The 24,168-nt window shown below is 43.2% G+C and overlaps 1 protein-coding gene across 1 annotated transcript; it reads right to left on the bottom strand.

Annotated features, from left to right (window-relative positions):
- Positions 1–86: 86 nt before the first annotated feature.
- Positions 87–22,426, bottom strand: LOC125745291 (probable polypeptide N-acetylgalactosaminyltransferase 8). Its single transcript, XM_049017989.1, has 12 exons — positions 22,333–22,426; positions 14,866–15,115; positions 13,665–13,831; positions 11,000–11,183; positions 10,705–10,902; positions 9,259–9,373; positions 7,619–7,804; positions 7,377–7,514; positions 5,128–5,223; positions 4,293–4,460; positions 2,430–2,571; positions 87–283 (listed from the first exon to the last, which is right to left on the bottom strand). The coding sequence occupies exons 1-11, from the start codon at positions 22,373–22,375 to the stop codon at positions 2,437–2,439; spliced, it is 1,680 nt and encodes a 559-aa protein (XP_048873946.1). The 5' UTR covers positions 22,376–22,426; the 3' UTR covers positions 87–283; positions 2,430–2,436.
- Positions 22,427–24,168: the final 1,742 nt, after the last annotated feature.

Below are 24,168 nucleotides of genomic sequence, written 5' to 3'. Positions count from 1 at the left end.
TGAGCTGTGAACTAGATCACAAGTGGTTTATGGAGCCTTCTGATTGGCTGTCAGGCTGCTGACTACAAGCAATAAAATGCCTCAGAAAATATCATACAGTTTATTGTGCAAGAAATTATTGGATCTGGAGTCGTCGACCAGTATGATCTCCTTCAGAAGTCTGGCTGGGGTCCTGTCGATGATGCTGCGGACGTCTCTCTTGATGACGGACAGAGCCTCATCCAGATAGATCGGCATCAGCCTGAGGTCAGCGAGGTCCTCTGGGCTTTCTCTGCTCACAGACCTAGGCAGTGACCCAGTTAAAAAGGAAAGCTCAGATGGTCTCTATAAGCAGCATTTCCGCTTCTCAGACCCACAGATGTCCGTGTTTTTGCTCTCTCCCAGCTCCCAAATGGGACTTGATTAGGGGGGGGGAGCTGTAATATCCACAAGTCTGATATGAGCCACCTTGTGTCAATGCTGGGGGAGGACAGGACTGCCTGTCTGGGGGGGGGGGGGGGGCAGATATATTTGCATTGATTTATCCGCCACGTACCGCATTTCTCATGCCCGCTCATTCCCTAGTAAAGTCTCGAATAGTATGGGCCGTATCTTAAATGGTTACTTCAGAAATGTATATAAAACTCTATTTCGGTTCAAATTAATTTTTGTTCTGTCTGAATCACTGTGACTCAAGTATTTTCGCATATCAGCACAGGGTTGCCCCTGCAGAAGCACCTATAGGCTAAGGCAGGATAAATGACTATCTGTTTGCTCTGCAGATATGTTCACTTGGGTTTGTTTGCTTTGGATACAATAAAAATCCTTATCTGAAGGTGTGGTACCTTCTGATTGGAAGCACACCTTCATAACGCCTATTTTCAAAAAGGGATAGAAGTAATTTGTCTAACTATAGGCCAATCAGTCTAACTTGTATAACTGGTAAAGTTATGGAGGCTATGATCAAAGAGAAAATTGTAGACTACCTGGACTCCAATAACATTTTGCGGGATAGCCAGCATGGATTTAGGAGAGGTAGATCCTGTTTAACAAATCTGTTGGAGCTTTTTGAGGAAGCTACTCAGGAAGTTGATGATAAGAAGGCCTATGATGTCATCTACTTAGATTTCCAAAAGGCTTTTGATGTTGTCCCCCACAAGAGGCTCCTACTTAAACTCAAAGCGACAGGTATTTTAGGTACCGTAGCGACCTGGATTGATAACTGGTTAACAGATAGGAAACAGCGAGTAGTTATAAGAGGCACAATGTCACAGTGGGCCTGCGTTCATAGTGGGGTACCACAGGGTTCGATTTTAGGACCACTATTGTTCCTAGTTTACATAAATGATATGGATACCAATATATACAGTAAACTGGTGAAATTTGCAGATGACACCAAGGTGGGTGGTGTAGCAGATACTGAATTAGTGGCTCAGCAGCTACAGCGGGATCTTGATTTAATTAGTGACTGGGCCGATACCTGGCAGATGAAATTTAACGTCGATAAATGTAAGGTACTCCATCTAGGGAGCAGAAATATAAAGTACAGGTATTTCATGGGTGTCACTGAAATAAAGGTAGCTGATCATGAGAAAGACCTTGGTGTGTATGTTGATGCTTCCATGTCCCATTCTCGCCAGTGTGGGGAAGCAATAAAAAAGGCCAATAGGATGTTGGGGTATATCTCCAGGTGTGTGGAGTTTAAGTCAAGGGAGGTAATGCTAAGATTATACAATTCCTTGGTGAGACCTCACCTAGAATATTGTGTGCAGGTTTGGTCACCATATCTTAAAAAGGACATTGTGGCCTTAGAAAAGGTGCAGCGTAGGGCCACAAAAATGACTCCTGGTCTTAGAGGAATGTCATACGAGGAACGGTTACTTGAGCTAAATCTGTTCAGTCTCAAGCAAAGGAGATTGAGGGGGGACATGATCCAGGTATATAAGATTCTAACAGGTTTGGATGCTGTTCAACCAAATAGTTACTTCAGCATTAGTTTAAATACACAAACTCGTGGCCATAGGTGGAAATTAGCGGGAGAACATTTCAAGCTGGATTTAAGGAAGCACTTCTTTACGCAGCGTGTAGTCAGAGTATGGAATAGCCTTCCTGATAATGTAGTGCAAGCTGAATCCTTGGGTTCCTTTAAATCAGAGCTAGATAAGATTTTAACGACTCTGAGCTATTAGTTTAGTTCTCCCCAAGCGAGCTTGATGGGCCGAATGGCCTCCTATCGTTTGTATAGTTCTTAGAGGAAAACATTGTAAGGTGACCATATGACAGATAGCCCATCTCACCGTGTGCTTTGCTTTACATTAGGGGGGTAAATTTCCACTCCCTCTTATTTCTTTTCTTTGTAAAGCCCTTAATCTCAATTTTAAAAATAAAAATCCATCAGCCGAATGGGATGACAGCTTCCTGTTGTGCTTTGGAACTGGCCACACGCTTACCTCCCGTTCAGAAATCCGCGATTTTATACTGCATTGTCCAGTGCTGACCGCTGCACTCCCGCGTGACGAGCTGGTAGCCGGAGTCTTGGACGATGTTTATCTCAAGGCATCTGTTTGTGTTCCTGTTCCTTATCGCCTGTCCCTACAAGGACAGCAGGTACATTAATGGGGGGGGGGGGGGGCATTAACATTCATAGCACTGATGGATCTAGCGGAATGTGTAGATTATAATTTTGTGAATTGGTCGTGAACTTGTATTTACCTGACAAAAGAAAAAAGAAAAGATTTTCAGCAGTTTCACAGACCAACTTAATTATATTTTGTAAATATATGCAAGTTAGAATTTGATGGCTGCAATGTACTCGATAAAAGTTGAGACAGAGTTCAAATAAGATTTGGGAGACGCCACAATAAGCCGGTGAATCGGTAGCAGGTGAGATGTCATATCTAGGTATAAAAGTAGCATCCATTAAAGGCTCTGTCTCTGCAAGCAGGGATGGGTCGCGACTCACCCCTTTGTGTCAGAATTTGTGAGAGAATTGTTAGTTCAAAAGGAACATTCACTCAATGCGAGATTGCAGAGAATCTAGGTCTAGCATAATATTGTGAAAAGATTCAGAGAATGCAGAGACATCGCAGCGTGTAAAGCGCAAGGACAGAACCCACTGTTGGATGTGTGTGATCTTCGAACCCTGAGGTGGCAAAACTGTCATGCTAATGTGACAAATACAGCCACCTGGGCACAGGGGTACTTCGGAAAACCATTGTCACTTAACGCAGTCCGTCTCCGCATGCAGAAATGCAACTTCAAACTGTAACGCAAGGAGGAAGCCTTACATCAACTATATGCAGAAATGCTGGCAAGATCTCTGGGCCCAAGCAAATCTCAGATGGACCAAAAGACTGTGGAACCGTATGCTGTGGTCGGATGATTTCAGCTTGTTTTTGGAAAAACATAGAGAGGAGATTCAGACAACGACCCCGGACTGCTGAGCAGCTGAAGTCTTGAATGGACAAAATTTCCAATTGCAAAATTACTACAATTATTATCCTCAGTTCCAAAATGATTAAAAAGTGTTATTAAAGGAAAGGGGATGTAACACAATGGTAAATATGCCTCCCATTGCAGCCATCAAATTGTAGCGTTGCAGATATTTACAAAATACAATTAAGCCGGCCAGTGAAACTGCTGAAAGTCTTTTCTTTGTACGTTTGTATTCATGTGATTCATGTGAATTAAGAATCGCAGATTTTTGTTTTTATTGCATTTTAGAAAATATCCCAATTTGTAGTTAGACACTGTTCATATCTGAGTCGCCCATTTTGTAAACCTCTAAACATTCTCATTTATCACAACACATTTCACACCTTGGCGAACTTTGATGCAAAATTTAAAAAAATAGGCCACAAAGGCCAAATGTATTTGGAGTGATATTGCAAACATTACATATTGGTTTATTTATAACTGTACACAAACATTTTAGCTAAATTACATTTTCTTTTTTTCCAATTTCCAATTTTGCAGCTCATCCTGCAAAAGACCACATCCGAAGTAAACGTTTCTGCAACGTTTGTCATTGGTAGCGTTTTCGCTTTTTTGTTTTTCTGCTCAGTGGTGTTTATGTACTGACAGGCTTGATGAGTGACCTCCAGCATATTGATTTTGCAAGATGAGTCGAAGGTTTCGTGAATGTAGCTTGAAAATTGGGTTTTGCATTCGTCGCTCTGAGAAAAGTACGGGAGGTTTCACGAAATACGCATTAGCAATTCAGAAAAACCGTAATAATACATTTATGTATCATCCAAGCCGATGTATATAAGGTAAGTGGTTGCCATGTCATTTGAAATAGCCAGTAAAATCACCTGTTTGAAGTCCCACAGCATGTGGAAGTTCTTACTCTGAGCCTCCGCGCAGTCATACAAGCCGGGTGACTGTCCAGCGCCGAGGTCTACGAGGCAGCGCCGCACCTCATACCTGTGTGACGCCAGGTGGCCAACGCGGATCTGTCCGCTGGAGTAAAACTGACAGTGCTGTGCAAATAGGGGGACACTGCGGTTACGCTACTTCTGCTCGGGGACCGTCAGCCTGTCCGCACACGCACGGAGGTGTCTGAGGCAAAATGTTTTGACTGAGAAAAGAAAAAAATATTTCGGCTACATTTCCAAAATACTATCTCCGTGGTACAAAATGAGATTTTGATCAAGGTGTCTGTCGGAATTTGCCCTGGTGTTGACACCTGTTACGGCTCTCGTGTTTGTTTGCACTGCAGGCAGGAGCTGGTCGACACGCAGAGAACTGGCAGCTGCTTCCAAATTCGCAACACTGGAGGTCTGAGGCCACAGTGCAGTGCCATTTTTCAGCAAAATTTGAACTTGTCAGAGTATGTTTGTGCTACTAAATCGGTTTATTACTTATGAAATTTCAGTGGAAATGGAATACACAAACAAAGAGTGACCTTATGTTTAGTAATAAATGAGATAACAGCAAGATGATCAAGTAGTCACGAATTCATATAAATTATTAAAAATATGATTTGAAGTCAGTTCCTGAACAATTACGCCAATGGTGAGTCTTCAGTTAAAGCAGGATATCCTAATCCAGCCCTCAGGCAGACGAACGTGTCCTGTGAACATTTAGGTCTCTTCTTCAATGTCTGCTTATAAATGAAGCTTATAGTTGCTTAATCTTAATACACACCTGCGGTGAATATCTGTGGCATCCGTAGAGTATGGGTAAATGTCCTGGGATGGTTCCTTGATCGAGGCATAAATCTCTCCTTAGGTCATTAGATATCTGCCGGTTTGAAATAAGCAGCGTAAAAATGTTATTACTCATGAGCTTAATTTACTAAATAATAGCAAAAAAAGCAAATGTGGTCTATACAATCACTGTCCAATGAAAAACACACGTCTGCAAAAAAATGTAGTGAGAAAAAGCACATTTTCCCAAACAACTTTACCAAATATACCTAAAACAGCCTAATGAGACGCCCTTAATTAGCACCACAAATAGAAACTTATCTTCAAACAGCCGTCAGTGAACGGTTTAATGTTTCAAATGGACTTACATGGATTGTTGTCAGAGGCAAAAATGTCAGTGAAAGTAATTAATGGCGGTTTATAGTCACAATTTACAGTGTTATTAGCTAACTGTGAGGCTATCAGTATTAAAAATTAGCGATATAAACTTATCCATACAAACCACAGTCATACACAGAGATGTTAACTAAAAAACTAAATAACATAAATTCTAGTTGATTAAATAGATGACGTCATAAAGCATCTTTCCATTGTTCAGTTAGATGTCAGATGCTATCAGTAGACAGGAGAATGGGTGTATGATCACATGGGGAGACGACATGGGGAGATCATGCAGACCCAGGCGGAGACTCGATGGATAAAAGATTCCCTATGCTTTGTGAAATTAGCAGTGTTGGTAGTAAGGCGTTACAAACTGTGATTCCACTACATTTGGTGGTAACAATTAAGTAATGTAACACATTACCTTTTCTCCAGTGAGGTCAAGGGCAAAAATATACTGGTGACGTAAAATTATTTTTCACTTTTTGGATAGTGATGGAATTTTATCACAGTATTACTTTTTTCAAAGTTTTGGGAGGAGTAGCATGTCCTGTTCCTTTATGTAAATAAAAATATTTCGATATTTTATTAAGTACATGGAATGTATCGTTTTCAGTTGGAAGACTTGGGAGAGTATCCACAGGGTGTATTTTAATATTTTGATATAAACCTTTTTTGCGCTACAACGAAACTAAAATGACCGGTTCTGCTGAACCAAAAGAACACTTTTGTGGTCACATGGTACAGTAGCTGTGAGCTGAATTGTGTCAGGCAGCAAAAAAACACACAAATGAAATCAAGACACACATCTACTAAAACGGACAGTGCAAATATGCCGTCTCCGGCATGTTGACAGTGGCTCCCTGAGGCAAATCAGATTATACACAATATCCCGGACATTTATTTTTTAGAGCAAGAGCACGAGCGCGATAGCAAAGACCCCAGAGCTATTTTAGTATCTTTGGAGAAGGATTGTGGGAATCGGGAACGCGTGACTGACCGCAGATGCATGGGTATCAACAGGCAGGACATTCCCGGAAATTCCGGGAGGGCAGGGGTGTTTGTACAGAGAAATGTTTAGATGTTGTTATCCAGAGTAACTTAAGTGAATAGGGAGGGGCAGTTAACAATGCATCAGTGTTATCACGACATGGCGATAAAGCTTAAATAATACTGGAGTTTGAACACAAGAACATAAGATATTTACAAACGAGAGGAGGCCATTCGGCCCATCAAGCTCGTTTGGGGAGAACTCAACTTAGCTTAAAGTTGTTAAACCTTATCTAGCTCTGATTTAAAGAAAGCTGCAATGTAGATTCAGGAGATCCTCAAAATATACTTTCCATCGCCTGACTATATCCCCAGTTGGGCTCAATAGTTCTCCATCTTTGCTGTAGATAGCATTGGTCCCCCACCTGACTCGGTTGACTGTTTGCCAGAATCTTTTATCGTGTCCCCCCCCCTCCTCATCCTGCCCCTCCCTATTAGTCTTTCTCACATACCTCTTGTCACCAACTTGGCCATAAAACCATATTTAGAAAAAAAAAAACATGTCATGAAGGTGTGACCCCAGAAGGCACAGCAGATCATGGAGGAGACGTGGCCCAGAAATGGCCACCTGGCAGTGAATGCAGAGCCACAGGGCCCTTAATCTCTCTCACGTACTGCTTTTCACCAACTTGGCCAAGCAGAGCATCGTGAGAGCAGTACTTGTTGTAACGTTGTAAATCTCCTAAACCAGATGTTGACTGACAGACTGACAATACCCATGGATTTGATAAGCACCAGACACCTTATTATTAACCAGCCTCGCTGTCCTGCCCAAGCTGTAAATACAACGGCAGCATTTCCCCGAGCATAACGTACTGTGCCGTAGGCAGTGAGGCCGGCGAGAGGATCCAGGGCTGGATAAACATTGTCCAGGTACCACTTGAAGGGTTTACACTTGAGTTTCTCCCTCAGCTGCTTCCTTTCTGAGATGTCGCCAATATCAATGCCGTGGTCCTGAAGGCAAGCAGACGGGAACAAAAAGCTAAAAATTTATGGAATGCCTGGAAATATGTGAGAAGACCACTGGCATCCATCCCCATCCACCGTAGCTACTGCACCTTAATGGGAATGTTCCAGGCCATATAAACGTTGGACTTGTACTCGTCCATCCAGACCTCGGCGACTCTCAGAGCGTTCCTCAGCATGGTCTTGCTTAAGTCGCGCTGGTAAGGTTTGTGGGCTCTCTCTATGTGGGCAATCTTGGAACAGGGTACCACCTCTATGCTGCCTCCACACAACCACACCTGCAGCAGGAGACATACAAGCCTGAGATATAAAATTACAACCACTCCTCGTTTAGTGACCAAACTCCGTTCCAGTGAGCAGGGGTATGTTTCCCAAAAGCTCCTGGTAGCAACTTACATAGTTGGACCCATTCAGTTGCATTGGTCCAGCTACGTAAATTGTTAATATAGTTAGCAACTGTGCTAACTATATTATAATGGTGGACCAGCTCTATACTCTTGGAGGGTGCATGGGAGTTTGCCCAAGCAGTCTACACATGTTTTGTGGACTTTAAGAAGGCATTCGACCGCGTCCCTCGGGGAGTCCTGTGGGGGGTGCTCCGGGAGTATGGGGTGCCGGGCTGCCTTATAAGGGCTGTTCGGTCCCTGTAGGACCAGTGTCAGAGCTTGGTCCGCATTGTCGGCAGTAAGTCGGACTCGTTCCCGGTGAGGGTTGGACTCCACCATGGCTGCCCTTTGTCACCGATTCTGTTCATAACTTTTATGGACAGAATTTCTAGGTGCAGCCAGAGCATTGAGGGTGTCCGGTTTAGTGACCTCAGGATTAGGTCTTTGCTTTTTATAGATGATGTGGTTCTGTTGGCTTCATCGGACCATGACCTTTGGCTCTCACTGGAGCAGTTCACAGCCATGTGTGAAGCGGCTGGGATGAGAATCAGTACCTCCAAAATCCGAGACCCTGGTCTTCTGCCGGAAAAGGGTGGAGTGCTCTCTCCAGGTTGGGGATGGGGTCCTTCCCAAAGTAGTGGAGTTAAAATATCTCAGGGTCTTGTTCACAAGTGAGGGAAGGATGGAGCAGGAGATACACAGGCGGATCGGTGCGGCGTCAGCAGTGATATTGGCACTGCATCGGTCTGTCATGGTGAAGAAGGAGCTGAGCCAAAAGGAAAAGCTCTCGGTTTATTAGTCAATCTACGTTCCTAACCTCACCTATGTTCATGAGCTGTGGGTAGTGACTGAAAGGACAAAATCGCAAATACAAGAGGCCAAAACGAGTTTCCTCCACAGGGTGGCTGGGCTCTCCCAAAGAGATCGGGTGAGGAGCTCGGTCATTCGGGAGAGACTCAGACTAGAGCCGCTGCTCCTCCGCATCGAGAGGAGTCAGATGAGGTGGCTCGGGCATCTACATAGGATGCCTCCTGGACATCTCCCTGGTGAGGTGTTCCAGGCATGTTCCACTGGGAGGAGGCCCCAGGGAAGACCCAGGACACGCTGGAGGGACTGTGTCTCTCGGCTGGCCTGGGAACGCCTTGGGATTCCCCTGGAGGAGCTGGATGAAGTGGCTGGGGAGAGGGACGTCTGGGTTTCCCTGCTGAGACTGCTGCCCCTGCTTGCCCCGACCTCGGATAACATTCTTGCATATTACTGTATGTTTTACATGATTTTTGAAGCACCAACTTCACTTCATCAGTAACTTGTGAAATGATCTGATTAATCACTTCCATTGAACTTACACGAATTCCCAGCTCCACATTCTCCCCACCGTACACTTTCATTCCTTTATCCAGTAATCCAATCTCTCCAAAGAAAAGCCTGTCGACCACAAGAATTCCCATGACGGATGGACTCCTGCAAATCAGAAGGGAAAAATTTATACCAAAATACTGCTGAATTCTACAATCTGATTGGTCAGAAGTATGTCGATTCATTTTCTGTAACCATAGTAAATCAATGCGCTATTATCTTTAAAATTCTACAATTAAAAATTAATTGAAAGCATAAAAACAAAGAAACTGCTACAAATCACTTACACAATATCAGTGCTTCAGACTAAGGACCAGACCTGTGTAATTTAACACCTGTGTAATTTGGTAATTTAATACCAAAGTGATTTACTGATTTATTGTAGTCCAGTCATATTTTACAGTCCTGTTTAATCTGCCTATCCTACTCATGTCAGGGTCGCAGGTTAGCGGATGGGCAGGCGGGCAGGAAGGATCAGGCAGGCGTGCAGGAAGGATCAGGTAGGCAGGCGAAAGTCGGGACAAACGGGGTTTTATTAGGGGGAAGACAACTACGGGGAGAACGGGACATCTCAAAGATTCTAACATCAATGATGGACCAACAGCAAGGCAAGACGTAGACTCAAATAGACAAGACTGGGCGAAAATAATAGGACACAGCTGGGCGAGATCGGGGAAGCACACGAGGATAATCAGGGGGGCATGGCACACACGAGGATAATCAGGGGGCGTGGCACACACGAGGATAATCAGGGGGGCGTGGCACACACGAGGATAATCAGGGGGCGTGGCACACACAAGGATAATCAGGGGGCGTGGCACACACGAGGATAATCAGGGGGCGTGGCACACACGAGGATGGGACGAGCCGGGCATGACAAGTCACATGCATGTCCAGTTTTAATAACATGTAAACCCATAATGCAAATTAATACCAAAAGGTACATTAAGCTAAATTAATACAATGACTGATGATATGTATTTACATTTCTTTGTCAGGCAGCTGTGTGTTTAAAATGCACAATGCATAACCTAAAGTACGTTAACCAGCTTATACCACAGGTACTACATATATAGGTACTATTTGTTTTACACATTTATACCAAAAAGCCAATCTTTGGGCTTAATGCCAGCCAATTTTGAACTAACGACTAGCTTATCGTTTTAGCAACAGACAATTTTTTATATGAACGACGGTAGTTTAAATATAAATATAAATGTGCTTTCAGCTAGTAAGTGTGAAAATGTTCTATATAGGTACAAACATTTAAGCCAAATGTGTAGTAACCATGGCGCTTCAAGCGTGGTTTGTCGTGCATTAACCTTTACATTACAAAACTGTGTTTATTGTAGTAATAACGGATGACTGCTTCACAGTGCTGGATTATAGAGATTGCAATAGATGTTTCACTGCGAAAGAGTCTGTGTGTTACTCACTTGCCAGGTTCAGATGGATCATTGAGTTTGTACCACTCGGGTCTGAATGATTCATACATGCACCACAGAGCCCAATCAAAACCATCAGCTGCTGCATAATAAGGGATGACCTCCAGGTTATCATATTTCACGTTGTCGAAAACAGGGCTCAGTACCAAAGTTCGGTCCTCCTTGATTCGAGTCAGCAGCGGTTCTGCCCTGCAGAAGTAGATGGAACAAGTTACTGACGTGTTTATCAGAAGTGTTTTTCATGGCAATAGGCCTATATTATATGGGTAATGAGAGCTGTTCGTACCATTCTACATGGACTTCAATGTGAGCGTCAAGGATGGCCACCACATCTCCGGTAGCCACCTCCCACCCCGACACTCGAGCTTCAGCCAGTCCCAACTGCTTTGGGTGCCTCACCATCTTCACCAAACCAGGCGACTTTTCATGTATGAAAGCGATGTATGCATTCAGCGGGTCCTTTAGATCCTCTGCAGAGCAAAACATCTTTTAATCATGCTTTTTATTTTGTCTCTGTCAGCAATTATGAATCAGAGAAAACTGCCGTGACATACAGTGTCCCACAGGGATCTATCCTTGGCCCATTGGATGTTCGACCTGCACATGATTGCACTTGGTGAGATTCTCCATGGTGAGACTGCACCCATGTCTATCTAACTCTTTCACAACTGACTATAGTCATACAGACTTACTGTGTCTGTGCCTTGAAAAGATTAATAACTGAATGCAACAAAATATCCTTCATTTAAATAAAGATAAAACAAATATTGTTTTGTGTGGGAACAAAGATGGAAGGCAGAAACTTAGTGCTTACCTAGATAGCAGGATAAAAATGTAAAAAATCTTGGTATAATAATGGATGCAGATCTTAGCTTGATCAAATAAAAGCTATATCAGCATTCTGAGATCTCCATAACATAGCTAAAGTTAAAGACTTTAGGCTCTATTTTGATGATTTAAGGCAAAGCGTAAAGCGTAACTAGTAGTTATGGGCGTGTCCAAATTCATTTCACTAATCTGAAAAATCAGATTTTGGCCTGTTGTTAGAAAAAAAATGATGGAAGAAATGGATGTATCCAAAACTATCGCTTTGCCGTGGTTTGACCTGGAACCAAAAGGTTGCAATAATGATTTAGCTCAACCCCTGCCAGAAACGCCGGAGAAACTTCCTCTCCTTAAAAAACTAAAAGAAGAGCAACAAAAAATAATACATAGTGACACAAATGAAATACTGAAAGTTATCAAAGATCTTTCTGTAAAGAATGACGAAACCTCCAAAGCTTTCTTTGAAAATGTTTCTTCCATTGAAAAAGTGTCTTTGTCAACCCCAGAGGCTATTGCATCATTTCTACAATGGTTAATCAACTTTGTTATCCACATGGGTGAACAGCAACTTTAAAGTAGTTTTGCTGAAGGAAAAGGTGGAAAAGCTGAAAGCAGAAAATAAGACCCTGAGGGTCATTGTCGCGGATGTTCAGCTGCAGATGGTTACTTAAGCTACATGGGATGAAAGAGGAGAAAGACGAGTCTATCAGAAGGGCTTTTACGAGTAAAAAATACTAATTGTATTCAATGTTTGTAATTTAGGAGCTTGTATACCAACCTTATTATTCAAAATTTTTCACTTGTCACACTTTGTCAAATGATAGCTATGACTGTAACATCATTCTGCCTGTTACTGTATACTGTGACTTGTATTCTTTATCAAAATAAAGCATATTTACAAAAATAAACCTAAGCCTTTTGAGGTGAAGCAGGCATGGGGTGAGACAGCAGCGAGCGCGTCCGCGTTTTCTGCCATCATTAGAGCATCTGCGCAGTGCCGATAGCGGTATGATGATGATGATTCCGATAGCGGTATGATGATAATTGCGATAGCGGTACGATGATGATTGCGATAGCGGTACGATGATGATTGCAATAGCGGTACGTTGATGATTGCGATAGCGGTATGATGATGATTGCGATAGCGGTACGATGATGATTGCGATAGCGGTATGATGATGATTGCGATAGCGGTATGATGATGATTCCGATAGCGGTATGATGATGATTCCGATAGCGGTATGATGATGATTGCGATAGCGGTATGATGATGATTGCGATAGCGGTACGATGATGATTGCGATAGCGGTACGATGATGATTGTGATAGCGGTATGATGATGTAAGAAGATGGGTAAAACAGAAGCTCGCTGCTGAACGAGCACAGCGGCCAGGAACTGAGATTTAATTATGCTTGTGTGTTTTCTATTTTAATTTGGAACAATTTCAAAGTCTGGCTTGTTGTATATAGATCACTTAATTGGTTGGACCTAAAATTCACTTCTCATAAATCAAATTCACTTCTCATAGATCTGACCCAGTTCAGCTAGTGTCGCCTAGAGCAGTTCTCATGGACATCAGATCTGCCCCAACTGTTGCCAGTTTTCAAAAAGAAGTTAAAACCTGGCCTGTTTTAATAGCCTTTGATAAGCTTCAGTGTGATTCTCTTTGCACTATTTTAACTCTTTTATTGTCATATTTGCAGTTATTGTCGTAATCTCGATTCTACATCTGTAAAACACATGGAATGATCTCTCTGTCTGATAATACGCTACAAGAACTTGCCTTTAATTAAATTAATTACTCATTTGCTAACCTTATATGCTAAATTTTGTGTGAAGTCATATACTTTTCAACACAGGTGTCACGCAGTACAAAAAAATCATAATCGCTTCTTATTATGCCGTGCATTATGACCAGGGATGAACAACATGATAAATCATGGCTGACATTGTGTTCAAAATGCAAGCACGGCAGACATAGACTAGATTTTTAAACTCTATATCATTCTGTACCATGGACACAGACGAGTCTCGCCACGGCCATGTTGGTCTGCGTACGGACAGGTTCACTTTCCCTGATTATGACATTCTCATTAAATTATTACGAAAATCTAGCAATACAAACCATTGGAGCTGCAGTCGTCGACCAGTATGATCTCCTTCAGAAGTCTGGCTGGGGTCCTGTCAACGATGCTGCGGACGGCTCTCTTGATGACGGACAGAGCCTCATCCAGATAGATCAGCACCACACTCAGGCTAGGAAGGTCCTCTGGGTATTTTTTGCCCACACATCTAGGCAGTGACAGAGTCAAAAAGGAAGTCAGACAGTCTGAATGGAACCATCATATCAAATAGACACTGATATTACCCTTCTTGCATCATTTACCATTGTAGCTCACCAATAATTAACTTCATGATGCATCCAGGGGCAGATGGGTAGGCAGGGCAGAGGGGCAGGTGCCCCAGGCCTAAATTTCCTATGACATGCTACTTTTATATCTGTCATTGTTATCTATATAATCTCATTATGGTGGGAATCATAAAATATTTTGTGCAATACTTAAAATAATTTTAAAATGTAATAGTTTGTAATGTTTTGTAGTCAAACTCCATTGTCAAGGCATGTACTTAATGAAAAAATCATGTTTGCAGACTTTAGTAACTACAGGAATGCATGGTAATGATATTTGGTTGCTACTTAAATTTAATCATCCGCAACTGCTGCAACCGTCGGAGGCCTTAGCTGTGAATTTTTGCCCCTGGGACCCAGTGTGCGGTTGTTCTGCCACTGAATGCATCCTACTTATTCACCCCCCAATTATCTCTGAAACTTCAATAAGCACAAACCCTTCCTTTCCCTCTCTCTACTTGCCTCAGAAACCAGTCCTGGAGAGAGAACGTTCCCCACTGGGTTTGTCATTCTTAATTCCTCCTCGGCTGTATGTTTGATATTATTTTCAAACTGAAGAGAAGAGCAACCAGCTGATCACTCCGATCTATGAAATTAACAAACCGGGGCTTCCTGTCTCTCCTGGTGTCACACTTAACCCTCCTATATAAACTATATAAAGCTGATAAACTGTCAATAAATAGAATATGTTGCATATTTTTGCAGATTAGATGGAATGTTAACAGCACTTCAAGACTTTGTCGCTCAGTTTGAATTACCCTGCGATTTCTCTGTATTAAGCTGAGTATCTCAGTACACAAGGAACGCAGATGCATTTGTTATTAAGTGAGGCAAAAACATGATGGGTCACAGATGTGTCACATGACAATCTGCATTATTCCCCTACTGGATGCCAAGCTTTGGAGAGACGGGTCACCTGCTGTGTCTGGTGTCCGGAAGCTTCCTGTTGAGTGGCAGCCTATCGCTGAGAAACGTGTTGTAACCATATTTCTGGAAAAGTTCCTCCGCCTCTTGCTGTTCTGCTTCTGAAAGGTCGTCGCCCCATCTTTTGAAGAGATACGAGTCTGGATACAGCTTCTTTGCCTTCACCCCTTCCTTTCCGTTTTTATCCTTCTTTGTTGATTTCGAAGACGGGTCCTTTTTCAGAACATCGCCGATTAGATATTCTGCGAGAAACGTGGCACATGTTCTCATGAAGGCATTTTCATATCACACTTGCTCTCGGTGTCCTTGCCGAGTGAAAGAACTGGCTCTCTTAAATGCCCACAGCAGGGCTGCCAGCTGGGCAGCTGGCTGGCATGAGATTTTCAATTTGAGAAACGTCTGCACATGCATTTACATGTATGTAACAGTTCTATTACTTTGGAAATAGTCTGTAGGTTTTGCAAACTTCTATTAGGAAATTAATGAAGTAAATTGTGAAGTAAAACTGAAAGCTGACAAAATAAAAGAAGTCAAGTAAAGTATAGACACTCCCAAAACATACTTGAGTACAGTAGTGAAGTATTATTACTTCGTTACTATAGAACACTGGTAAAGAGAGATGGTAAATGGCAACTTCCGCTTTTACCTGACAACCTCTAAACTAGTATACGCTGCAATAAAAGCCCCATATGGAAACAATACAGTCCACGTTATCAGAGCAAGAGTCCCAAATCGGAAGAATTTACAACAGATTCACAATTATGAAATATAGATTGAGCACAAATACATGCATGGGACATTTTTTCCAAACATATTAACCACATAAACTACAGCGTTCCACCCATTACACCCCTAACACACACCTGCAAATTTAAGCAGTACTTGTTTGATTTACCTATGAAGATAACATGCAGAATCGTAAAGAAGATGGAACTGACATTCACTCGACTGACACTTCAATAATTGTCCATGACCTGAGATGTCTGTACTCCCCCTGTACATGAATCTTGGTAATATCTGTTAGAAGTGGTTTCCCCTAATCCACGCCAGCGCTACAAGATCCGGGGAGCTTTGACTGTCTGGACTTAATTGAGCAGACCTACCCAGTTCATAAGCTCCAGAAACAGCACCCACATCTACGGGGCGTCCCTCTACAGTCTTTCTCCAACGTACAGCCATTGGTACTGATCGGATCAGATCACGTCCAGCTAATCACTGCTACTGAGCCAGTACCTGGAGGAACTAAAAGCGGCCTGCTAGCAATCCACACTGCCCTTGGGTGGGCACTACAAGGCGCTCAGGGATACAGCACCGAGTACCTTTCCACCCCACAGTGTCCTTTCGTGTCTGTCACTATCTCAGATGACCTCCTCTTTCGGAATGTCGAAAAACTCTAGCAACTTGATGTTCTGCCATTCAGGAACAAGAAGTTAACCACCTGATCCCGTGAAGACCAGGAGGCCTTAGAGCTTCAGGAGGTGAAAACCCAGCTAATCAGCGTTGTGGGGATTTGTCACCACGCCACGTCCCTCCTCTTGAGGAAGGGAACCCTCCAACTTGATGGTTCCATACAATCAGTCATGCCAAATTTGATGAGCAACTCCTGCCTGGCCCAGCACTAGGCCCATCACTGCTGGGTGTTCTCCTGCGATTCAGACAACACCTGGTTACAGTGAGTGGAGATATCCACTCCATCTTTCATTAGGTCTGCCTTCTGCCATTACTTCAACTTATCTAGAGGGACATGCATTGCGCCGACCCCCCAAACGTGTAGGAGTTGCAGGTACTGCCTTCTGGCACTACAAGCAGTCCTTGTTGTGCCATCTTTGCTTTGTAGCAGCATACTCATGAACACCAAAAAGACTTCTCCGACACTCTATAGTCAGTGCAACGGAGCTTCTATGTGGATAATTGTCTTGAGAGATTTCCCTGCATATCCGCTGAGAAGCAGAGAGTGGCTGGAAGAGAATTCGATCTCAGGCAACGGGCAAGTAATCAGCCGACAGTGGTAGCCCATCTGCTGACTGAAGCAAGGTCCCCAGCAACAGAACAGTGGCTTTGTCAGAACCGAGCAGATCCGATGGAGCCCACCTTAGGCGACGACATAACAAGGGGTAAGTCCCTTCTTACTCTGGCAGAATCCAGTCATAAGAGCCAAGGGCCAACTGAACTCAAAGGCATTGTATTCTGCGGATTAGCCAGGGGCATCCCTGATGCTACCCAATTCAGTTCATTGAAGGAGTTAGTGAAAGCTGCCCAACGGGCATATCAAGGAGTTACGATGAAGACTGCAGACAGTCAATCCATCGAATATCGTGAAACGGAAGTTCTAGTGCTAAGCGGATGTCAAGCTCAGAGCTTCCCAGAAGAGGTCGCAGTTCTCAGGGTGCGCAAAATATTACCAAGCCTTAGTCAGCTAGCCAGTCTGGCCCCGGAATGAGATTCCTTGCTGGATGTTATTCGAGTCGGAGGAAGACTGCAGAGGATGCAGAACTCAGACATGGAAGAGATACATCCTATTGTCCTGGATCTGCAACATCTAGCTACAAAACTACTCATCCAAGACTTTGACAAGCGACTTCCTTACCTCAGGTAGCTTATTCACCGGCAGTCATGGGGCGGCGGGACGCTACCTTACCTCAGGTAGCTCATTCACCGGCAGTCATGGGGCGGCGGGACGCTACCTTACCTCAGGTAGCTCATTCACCGGCAGTCATGGGGCGGCGGGACGCTACCTTACCTCAGGTAGCTCATTCACCGGCAGTCATGGGGCGGCGGGACGCTACCTTACCTCAGGTAGCTCATTCACCGGCAGTCATGGGGCGGCGGGACGCTACCTTACCTCAGGTAGCTCATTCACCGGCAGTCATGGGGCGGCGGGACGCTACCTTACCTCAGGTAGCTCATTCACCGGCAGTCATGGGGCGGCGGCGATGGCACCACTGTCAAACCCTGGCAGACCAGTTCTGGGTTCAGTTTATGTGGAACTATCTGCCCACACTTCAGACCCATCAGAAGTGGCATAGGCCATCAGCTAACCTGACTGAGGACTCTGTGGTCCAAATCGTCGATCTGCAGCAGCCCAGGACTCATTGGCCCATTGGTAAGGTCAAGATGGCTGTATGATAACTGCTGAAGTCCTGGTGAAGGGTAAAGTGTACACCTAATCTGTCTTCCAGCATTAGGGAACCTCGATGACAATGCTGGAAGAATTCCCTGATTGCACATTTGCTGCTCAAATGTGAATTCCTACGATTTTGGACTCTTGCTCTGATAACGTGGACTGTATTGTTTCCATATGGGGCTTTTATTGCAGCGTATACTAGTTTTTAGAGGTTGTCGGGTAAAAGTGGAGGTTGCCATTTTCCATCTCTTTACAGCAGCGAGTTGAAGCAGAAGTCACTGCTGATGTGAGCATTTAATGTTGAATTATACAAGTGTTACACATTGCCTATATGATGTTAGGGGAGATTGTTAAAGTTGTATAAGCGCTTGCCGCGAGTTTGCCTGGCGAGTGAATATAACCCGGCTGCATTCGCCAGCAGGACGCATTTAGTTAGCTATGCCGATGTACTAATGAATGGATGAGTTGATTAATGTCTGTATAAGTTAATGAATATAGGCTGTTCGTATAGATAATGTGTAGTTCTAATTATAGTGATTTGTGCTTCAGTGTAGAGCCCTGCATTGGGACTGGGATCCCACGGGAGCGGGCAGTTTAAGGTTGCCGCAGGCGGGAGCGCGCGGCTAAAAATAGACAGCGGGTCCCAAGATTTTTGGCAGGATGGAGAATGTAACTCATGTCATTTATTTTGTGTTATATATGTGTGTTTGGGGGGTGGCATGGTGGTGCAGTGGTTAGCACTGTTGCCTCACACCTCTGGGACCCGGGTTCGAGTCTCCACCTGGGTCACATGTGTGTGGAGTTTGCATGTTCTCCCCATGTCGTCGTGGGGTTTCCTCCAGGTACTCTGGTTCCCCCCACAGTCCAAAAACATGCTGAGGCTAATTGGACTTGCTAAATTGCCCGTAGGTGTGGATGTGTGAGTGAATGGTGCGTGAATGTGCCCTGCGATGGGCTGGCCCCCCATCCTAGGTTGTTCCCTGCCTCGTGCCCATTGCTTCCGGGATAGGCTCCGGACCCCCCGCAACCCAGCAGGATAAGCAGTTTGGAAAATGGATGGATGGATGGATGGACTTGATATTGTGGTGAGTGTTGTGGAGAGTATCTGTTGTGTGATTGTTAATGGGTTGCACCTGAGGGGGGGAGGAATGTCTTTTTAAAGGGGGTGGAATAGATTGAGGGTGGTTGTTCTTTCTTGGGTTGGTTTGGGTGGAGAGAGGACCGAGGTGGTTCGGGAGGGAGGGGAATCCCTTGGCTGTCCGCGGTTAATGTTGGGGGAAATGCGGTGTGTCCGTCGCTGATATTAGATCGGCCGCGGGCGAAGATAAGTAGGTAAGAGTGAGGTGGGGGGATGAATGTGTAGGGAAGTTAGTTATGTGTGGGTGATAAGGAGCCGCGGAGCGAAGTGCGCTTTGGGAGTAGAGCCTCTTCCTTCTTCGGGGGAAGGACGGGGGGGCTGTGTTGCCTCTCCCCTGAGAAGTAACCGTCCTTTTTAAGGTTTCTCTGTCTTTTTGTATGAATGTGTGTGGTTGTGTGTCGATTTTAGCCGGGGTTTGTAGTAGAGTTGTTGAGGGTGGGGAAGGAGACTGATGGGGGTGATTTGGGTGATATACAGAGTGCAGTGCTTTTCCCCTCACTAGATTTGTGTATTTATAATTATGGATTTTGTTGGCGTGATCTGATGTTGTGGAGTTAACACGTGTGATGTACTGCCCCCTACTGTCTGGTGTTGCCCTCTGGGAAGGATTGTGATCCCCAGCTATTACATTAAAGTAATATTCTATTTATACCCTTGGCTTCGGTGTCTGGACCTCCCCAGATAATTTTATAAAAAAAGGTGGTGGCAGTGATTACCAGTGAACCCGTTTAAGTTGTAGCGGACCTAGGAGTTTAGTTCGCTACACTTATTACACTGGTGGCATAATCGACTAAAGGGTAAGCACGCACAACCAAACGTCTAAGGGCAGTACCAAACTCCCGAGCCGACTCGTTTGGTAGCCGGATACGAGAGGCAAACTCTGCCCGATGCCAGTCAGCACTCCCACTAGGCTCCAAGCACGCCTGCAGAGCTTGTTTCAATGCCGCATAACTTGCACGAGCCTGTGGAGGTAACCCCCATAAATTTCTCTCGCTTTACCAGACAACAGTAAAGACAGGAACTTTAACTTAATCCCGTCATCCCACATATTTACTACAGCAGCCATCTCAAATTGTTCAAGCCAGTCTGACCACTCTATTTACGCCAGTAAACGTATCGGGCATAAAAACCGGACGACTTACAACACGAGCTGCCGCACCAGGAATCTCTCGCTGATCATCTTGCGAAGACGCCAGTGATGAGGTGGCTTCCCCCCGCACGCTCTCCCGCTGCGACATCATTACCGGTCAATTATCCAAACTGCAACAATCAACCCTAGCAGCGATCCCACTGCTGCCACCAGTGTAATTAGTGTAGCGAACTAAAAACTCCTAGGTCCGCTACAACTTAAACGGGTTCACTGGTAATCACTGCCACCACCTTTTTTTATAAAATTATCTGGGGAGGTCCAGACACCGAAGCCAAGGGTATAAATAGAATATTACTTTATTTAATGTAATAGCCGGGGATCACAATCCTTCCCAGAGGGCAACACCAGACAGTAGGGGGCAATACATCACACGTGTTAACTCCACAACATCAGATCACGCCAACAAAATCCATAATTATAAATACACAAATCTGGTGAGGGAAAAGCACTGCACTCCGTATATCACCCAAATCACCCCCATCAGTCTCCTTCCCCACCCTCAACAACTCTACTACAAACCCCGGCTAAAATCGACACAACCACACACATTCATACAAAAAGACAGAGAAATCTTAAAAAGGACGGTTACTTCTCAGGGGAGAGGCAACACAGCCCCCCGGTCCTTCCCCCGAAGAAGGAAGAGGCTCTATCCCCAAAGCGCACTTCGCTCCCCGGCTCCCTATCGCCCACACATAACTAACTTCCCTACACATTCATCCCCCCACCTCACTCTTACCTACTTATCTTCGCCCGCGGCCGATCTAACATCAGCGACGGGCACACCACATTTCCCCCAACATTAACCGCGGACAGCCAAGGGATTCCCCTCCCTCCCGAACCAACCCAAGAAAGAACAACCACCCTCAATCTATTCCACCCCCTTTAATGGCGTGAACGCTAATTCCGGTTGACCAATAGACGTGTAAGGTGTATACACCATTCTAAGTGTATATATATTAATTCTTATACTTAATAATTGCTTGCGGTTTTCAAAATGCTGTGTCTCTGTGCAAAAGAGATACTGTACGCCATACCCCGTGTGACACTTATTTACTAGGCAGCTAATTTAGACTTTAGACTTATTTTTAGTTGGTTAGTTTATAAATGTGTGGTCATGTCCACTTTGGTAAATAATAAATAAAAGGAGTGATACTTCTCGCTTTCATTTTGCTCTGTACTCTGCAGAAAGACTGAAGTGATTTATGTGTGAGCTGCACGAGTGCTAATGCAAAATAAGACAGAACTCCAGCACATTCTATTAAATGGCTACTGGATTATCAGCAGACCTCAGAAAATCAAACTAAGGAACTGATATTTGCATTGACACAATGACATTTTTAATTACAAGTTAATTCTTCATTATAATTTACTTTAAAGAAAAATATTAATTTGCATATTTCTAACAATTACATGATTATGAAAGTATTTTTTATGAAATATATTTTATACATTATTGTATAAATATATATTATACATATATATATATATATATGTATATATGTATAATATATATTTTTATTTATATGTATATATATATATATATATATATATATATATATATATATATATATATATTGGAACTACTGCAAAACTTAACAGAAAACCTTCGGCTTCTGAAGTCTTAACGATGGTCATTACCAGTGTTACTATAGTTTTTGTTTATATTTTTAAATTTAGCTTCTATTTTCAAATGATTTTGAAATCATTTTTATTTGAAATCCAGTTTAGTTTATATTATAGATCTCAGTCTGGTTTTCGTCGTTTTTGTTTTTCGTTTTCCCTTTTATCAATATCCATGAGACGGGCAAACATCGGTTTTAATAATGGTCATTATGAAAATGAATATCACTTTTTCAAAATAGCATTTAAAAATGGTAATAGAAGGTATTTCCGTTATTTTTGGAAGCAATATTCGCAGTTTTCGTTTAGTTTGAAATTTTTATTTTTTTCGTATATTTTATTTGTTTACGAAATGGTTTTCCCGTAGTTTTAGTTTTAGCGCCAGTTACAGTTCACAGCTCCGTCTTTGGACTCCGTCCGAACTCACCCAGTTTGTGCATGTGAGATTCCATGATCTGCAGCTTATCCATGACCTCCCGATTCTGAGACTTGTCCCTCTGCTGGACCTGGTGTAGACTCTGTTCCTGGGGATGCATTTCTCTTTTTGCAAAGAGGATATAAGAAATAACGGCCATGGCCATAAATACGACAGCCCCTCGTACACAACTGATCCTCATTGTTCTTCTCTGTGGTCTTCAGGGATGTCACCAGACGATTGCCTGACATGTATCACCGTGGAATCTGCTCAAATGTAGTTGTTGTATTTGCTTGGGATTTATTGACTGTAGTTTCATTGTTCACACCTCCAGCTGGAATGTAGCCAACCCAACTGGATCTGAAGCAGAAGAAAATCCACACTGAATCCAATCTGAATATCACTGACTTTTTTTTTTTGGAATTTTTTTGTTCAGAGTGACTATAAAAAGTAACATGTTCATATTCCTATTATGTCCAGAAATGAGAATTATAATGAATAAATGTTAAAAAACCTAAAATGTAAGAAATGTAAGTGTTGGGTTATAAGTGAACAGTTGTAGGTCTAAGGTTGCCACCACCGTCGAGAACTACATTTCCCATAATGCACCAGCAAAATGGCTACTGATCACAAATGAAACACCTGAGCAGAAATGGTAGCTCAGTCTTCAAACAAGCAAAGGAACAGCACAGCAAGCACTACTCAAGAGTTTACTCCAAAGACACCAATGGTTGGTAAATGTTATTAGGTTATATTAGTTAAAAAGAACTAAAATGAAAAAGCTTGTAGACGTTTGATTGTCTTTATTACATTTGATGTTTAACTGTTCTGTTGTTTGAAGCGAGCATTTAATGAAATTTATTATTTGATTTAACTTAATTCACTAGATTAATTTTATTAATTCATTTGAAATACTTACAATGGTTCATTTGTTTACCTTAATTTAATTAATGTAATCTAAAAAGCTCATGTATTGTTTTAACATCTTACAGAATGACATGGTGAACCTCTGTATCTGTGCTTTGTAGGTTATCAACCTGACGGTTCAAACATTGGTTGATTAACTTGAAACCAACAAGTCTAAGTTGGTAAATAAAACTTAACAAAAGGTGAATCAAGAGTTGTCCCGGAGTGCCCTTTTGGAGTGGAACTAGAGTGGAACTTAACAGTTGATAACCAACGGAGCAGCCTGGAGTGGAAGATAAAGGGTTTCATACCAGATAAGCTGTGGACGGAAGAAGGAAATAAAGATGGCAGAAGAGGTCTTGGGGAAGACTGTCAAACTACTGAAGCAGGAGAGGACGATTGCAAAGAGCAGCTTCACCAAACTGGCCAACTTCATTTCAAGGGGAGCAAACACCATGCTGAGAGCCAAATTAAAGGAGGAATTTGGAAAACTTTCAGACCGGTTCAGGTCAGTGCTTGATTCCAATGAGGACTACAGGATCGGACTGGAGGCTGATGTCAAGGCGCCGGATAATGAAGCAGAACTTGATAAGCAGCAAGAAACCGACATAAAGACAACCATAAAAGATGCAGAAATTAAAATGGAGGAAGTAAGGGACATTGTACAAACTAACCTATGGGGAAGATATGGAAAGAACGAACTTAGAACATCGATTCTTGAAGCAGAAGAAGCAATTGATGAAGCTGACAGAGTTCAAGTCAGAAGTGACAATCTAGAAGGCTATGAAGTTCACCTCACCTTATTGGAAGAAAAGATAAACGCAGCCATCTCAGCAATGTCTGAGTGGGAGAGATGGATCCCCGAATCATCAAAAGATGAACTGGCTGGGAGACTTAAAGAACTGAGAGCAACCCACAACAGGCTACAATTGAGAAAAGCAG

Source organism: Brienomyrus brachyistius, chromosome 1, assembly GCF_023856365.1.
Source record: "Brienomyrus brachyistius isolate T26 chromosome 1, BBRACH_0.4, whole genome shotgun sequence".
In the NCBI taxonomy this organism is placed as follows: domain Eukaryota; kingdom Metazoa; phylum Chordata; class Actinopteri; order Osteoglossiformes; family Mormyridae; genus Brienomyrus; species Brienomyrus brachyistius.
This window is presented reverse-complemented; position numbering and strand designations above follow the sequence as displayed.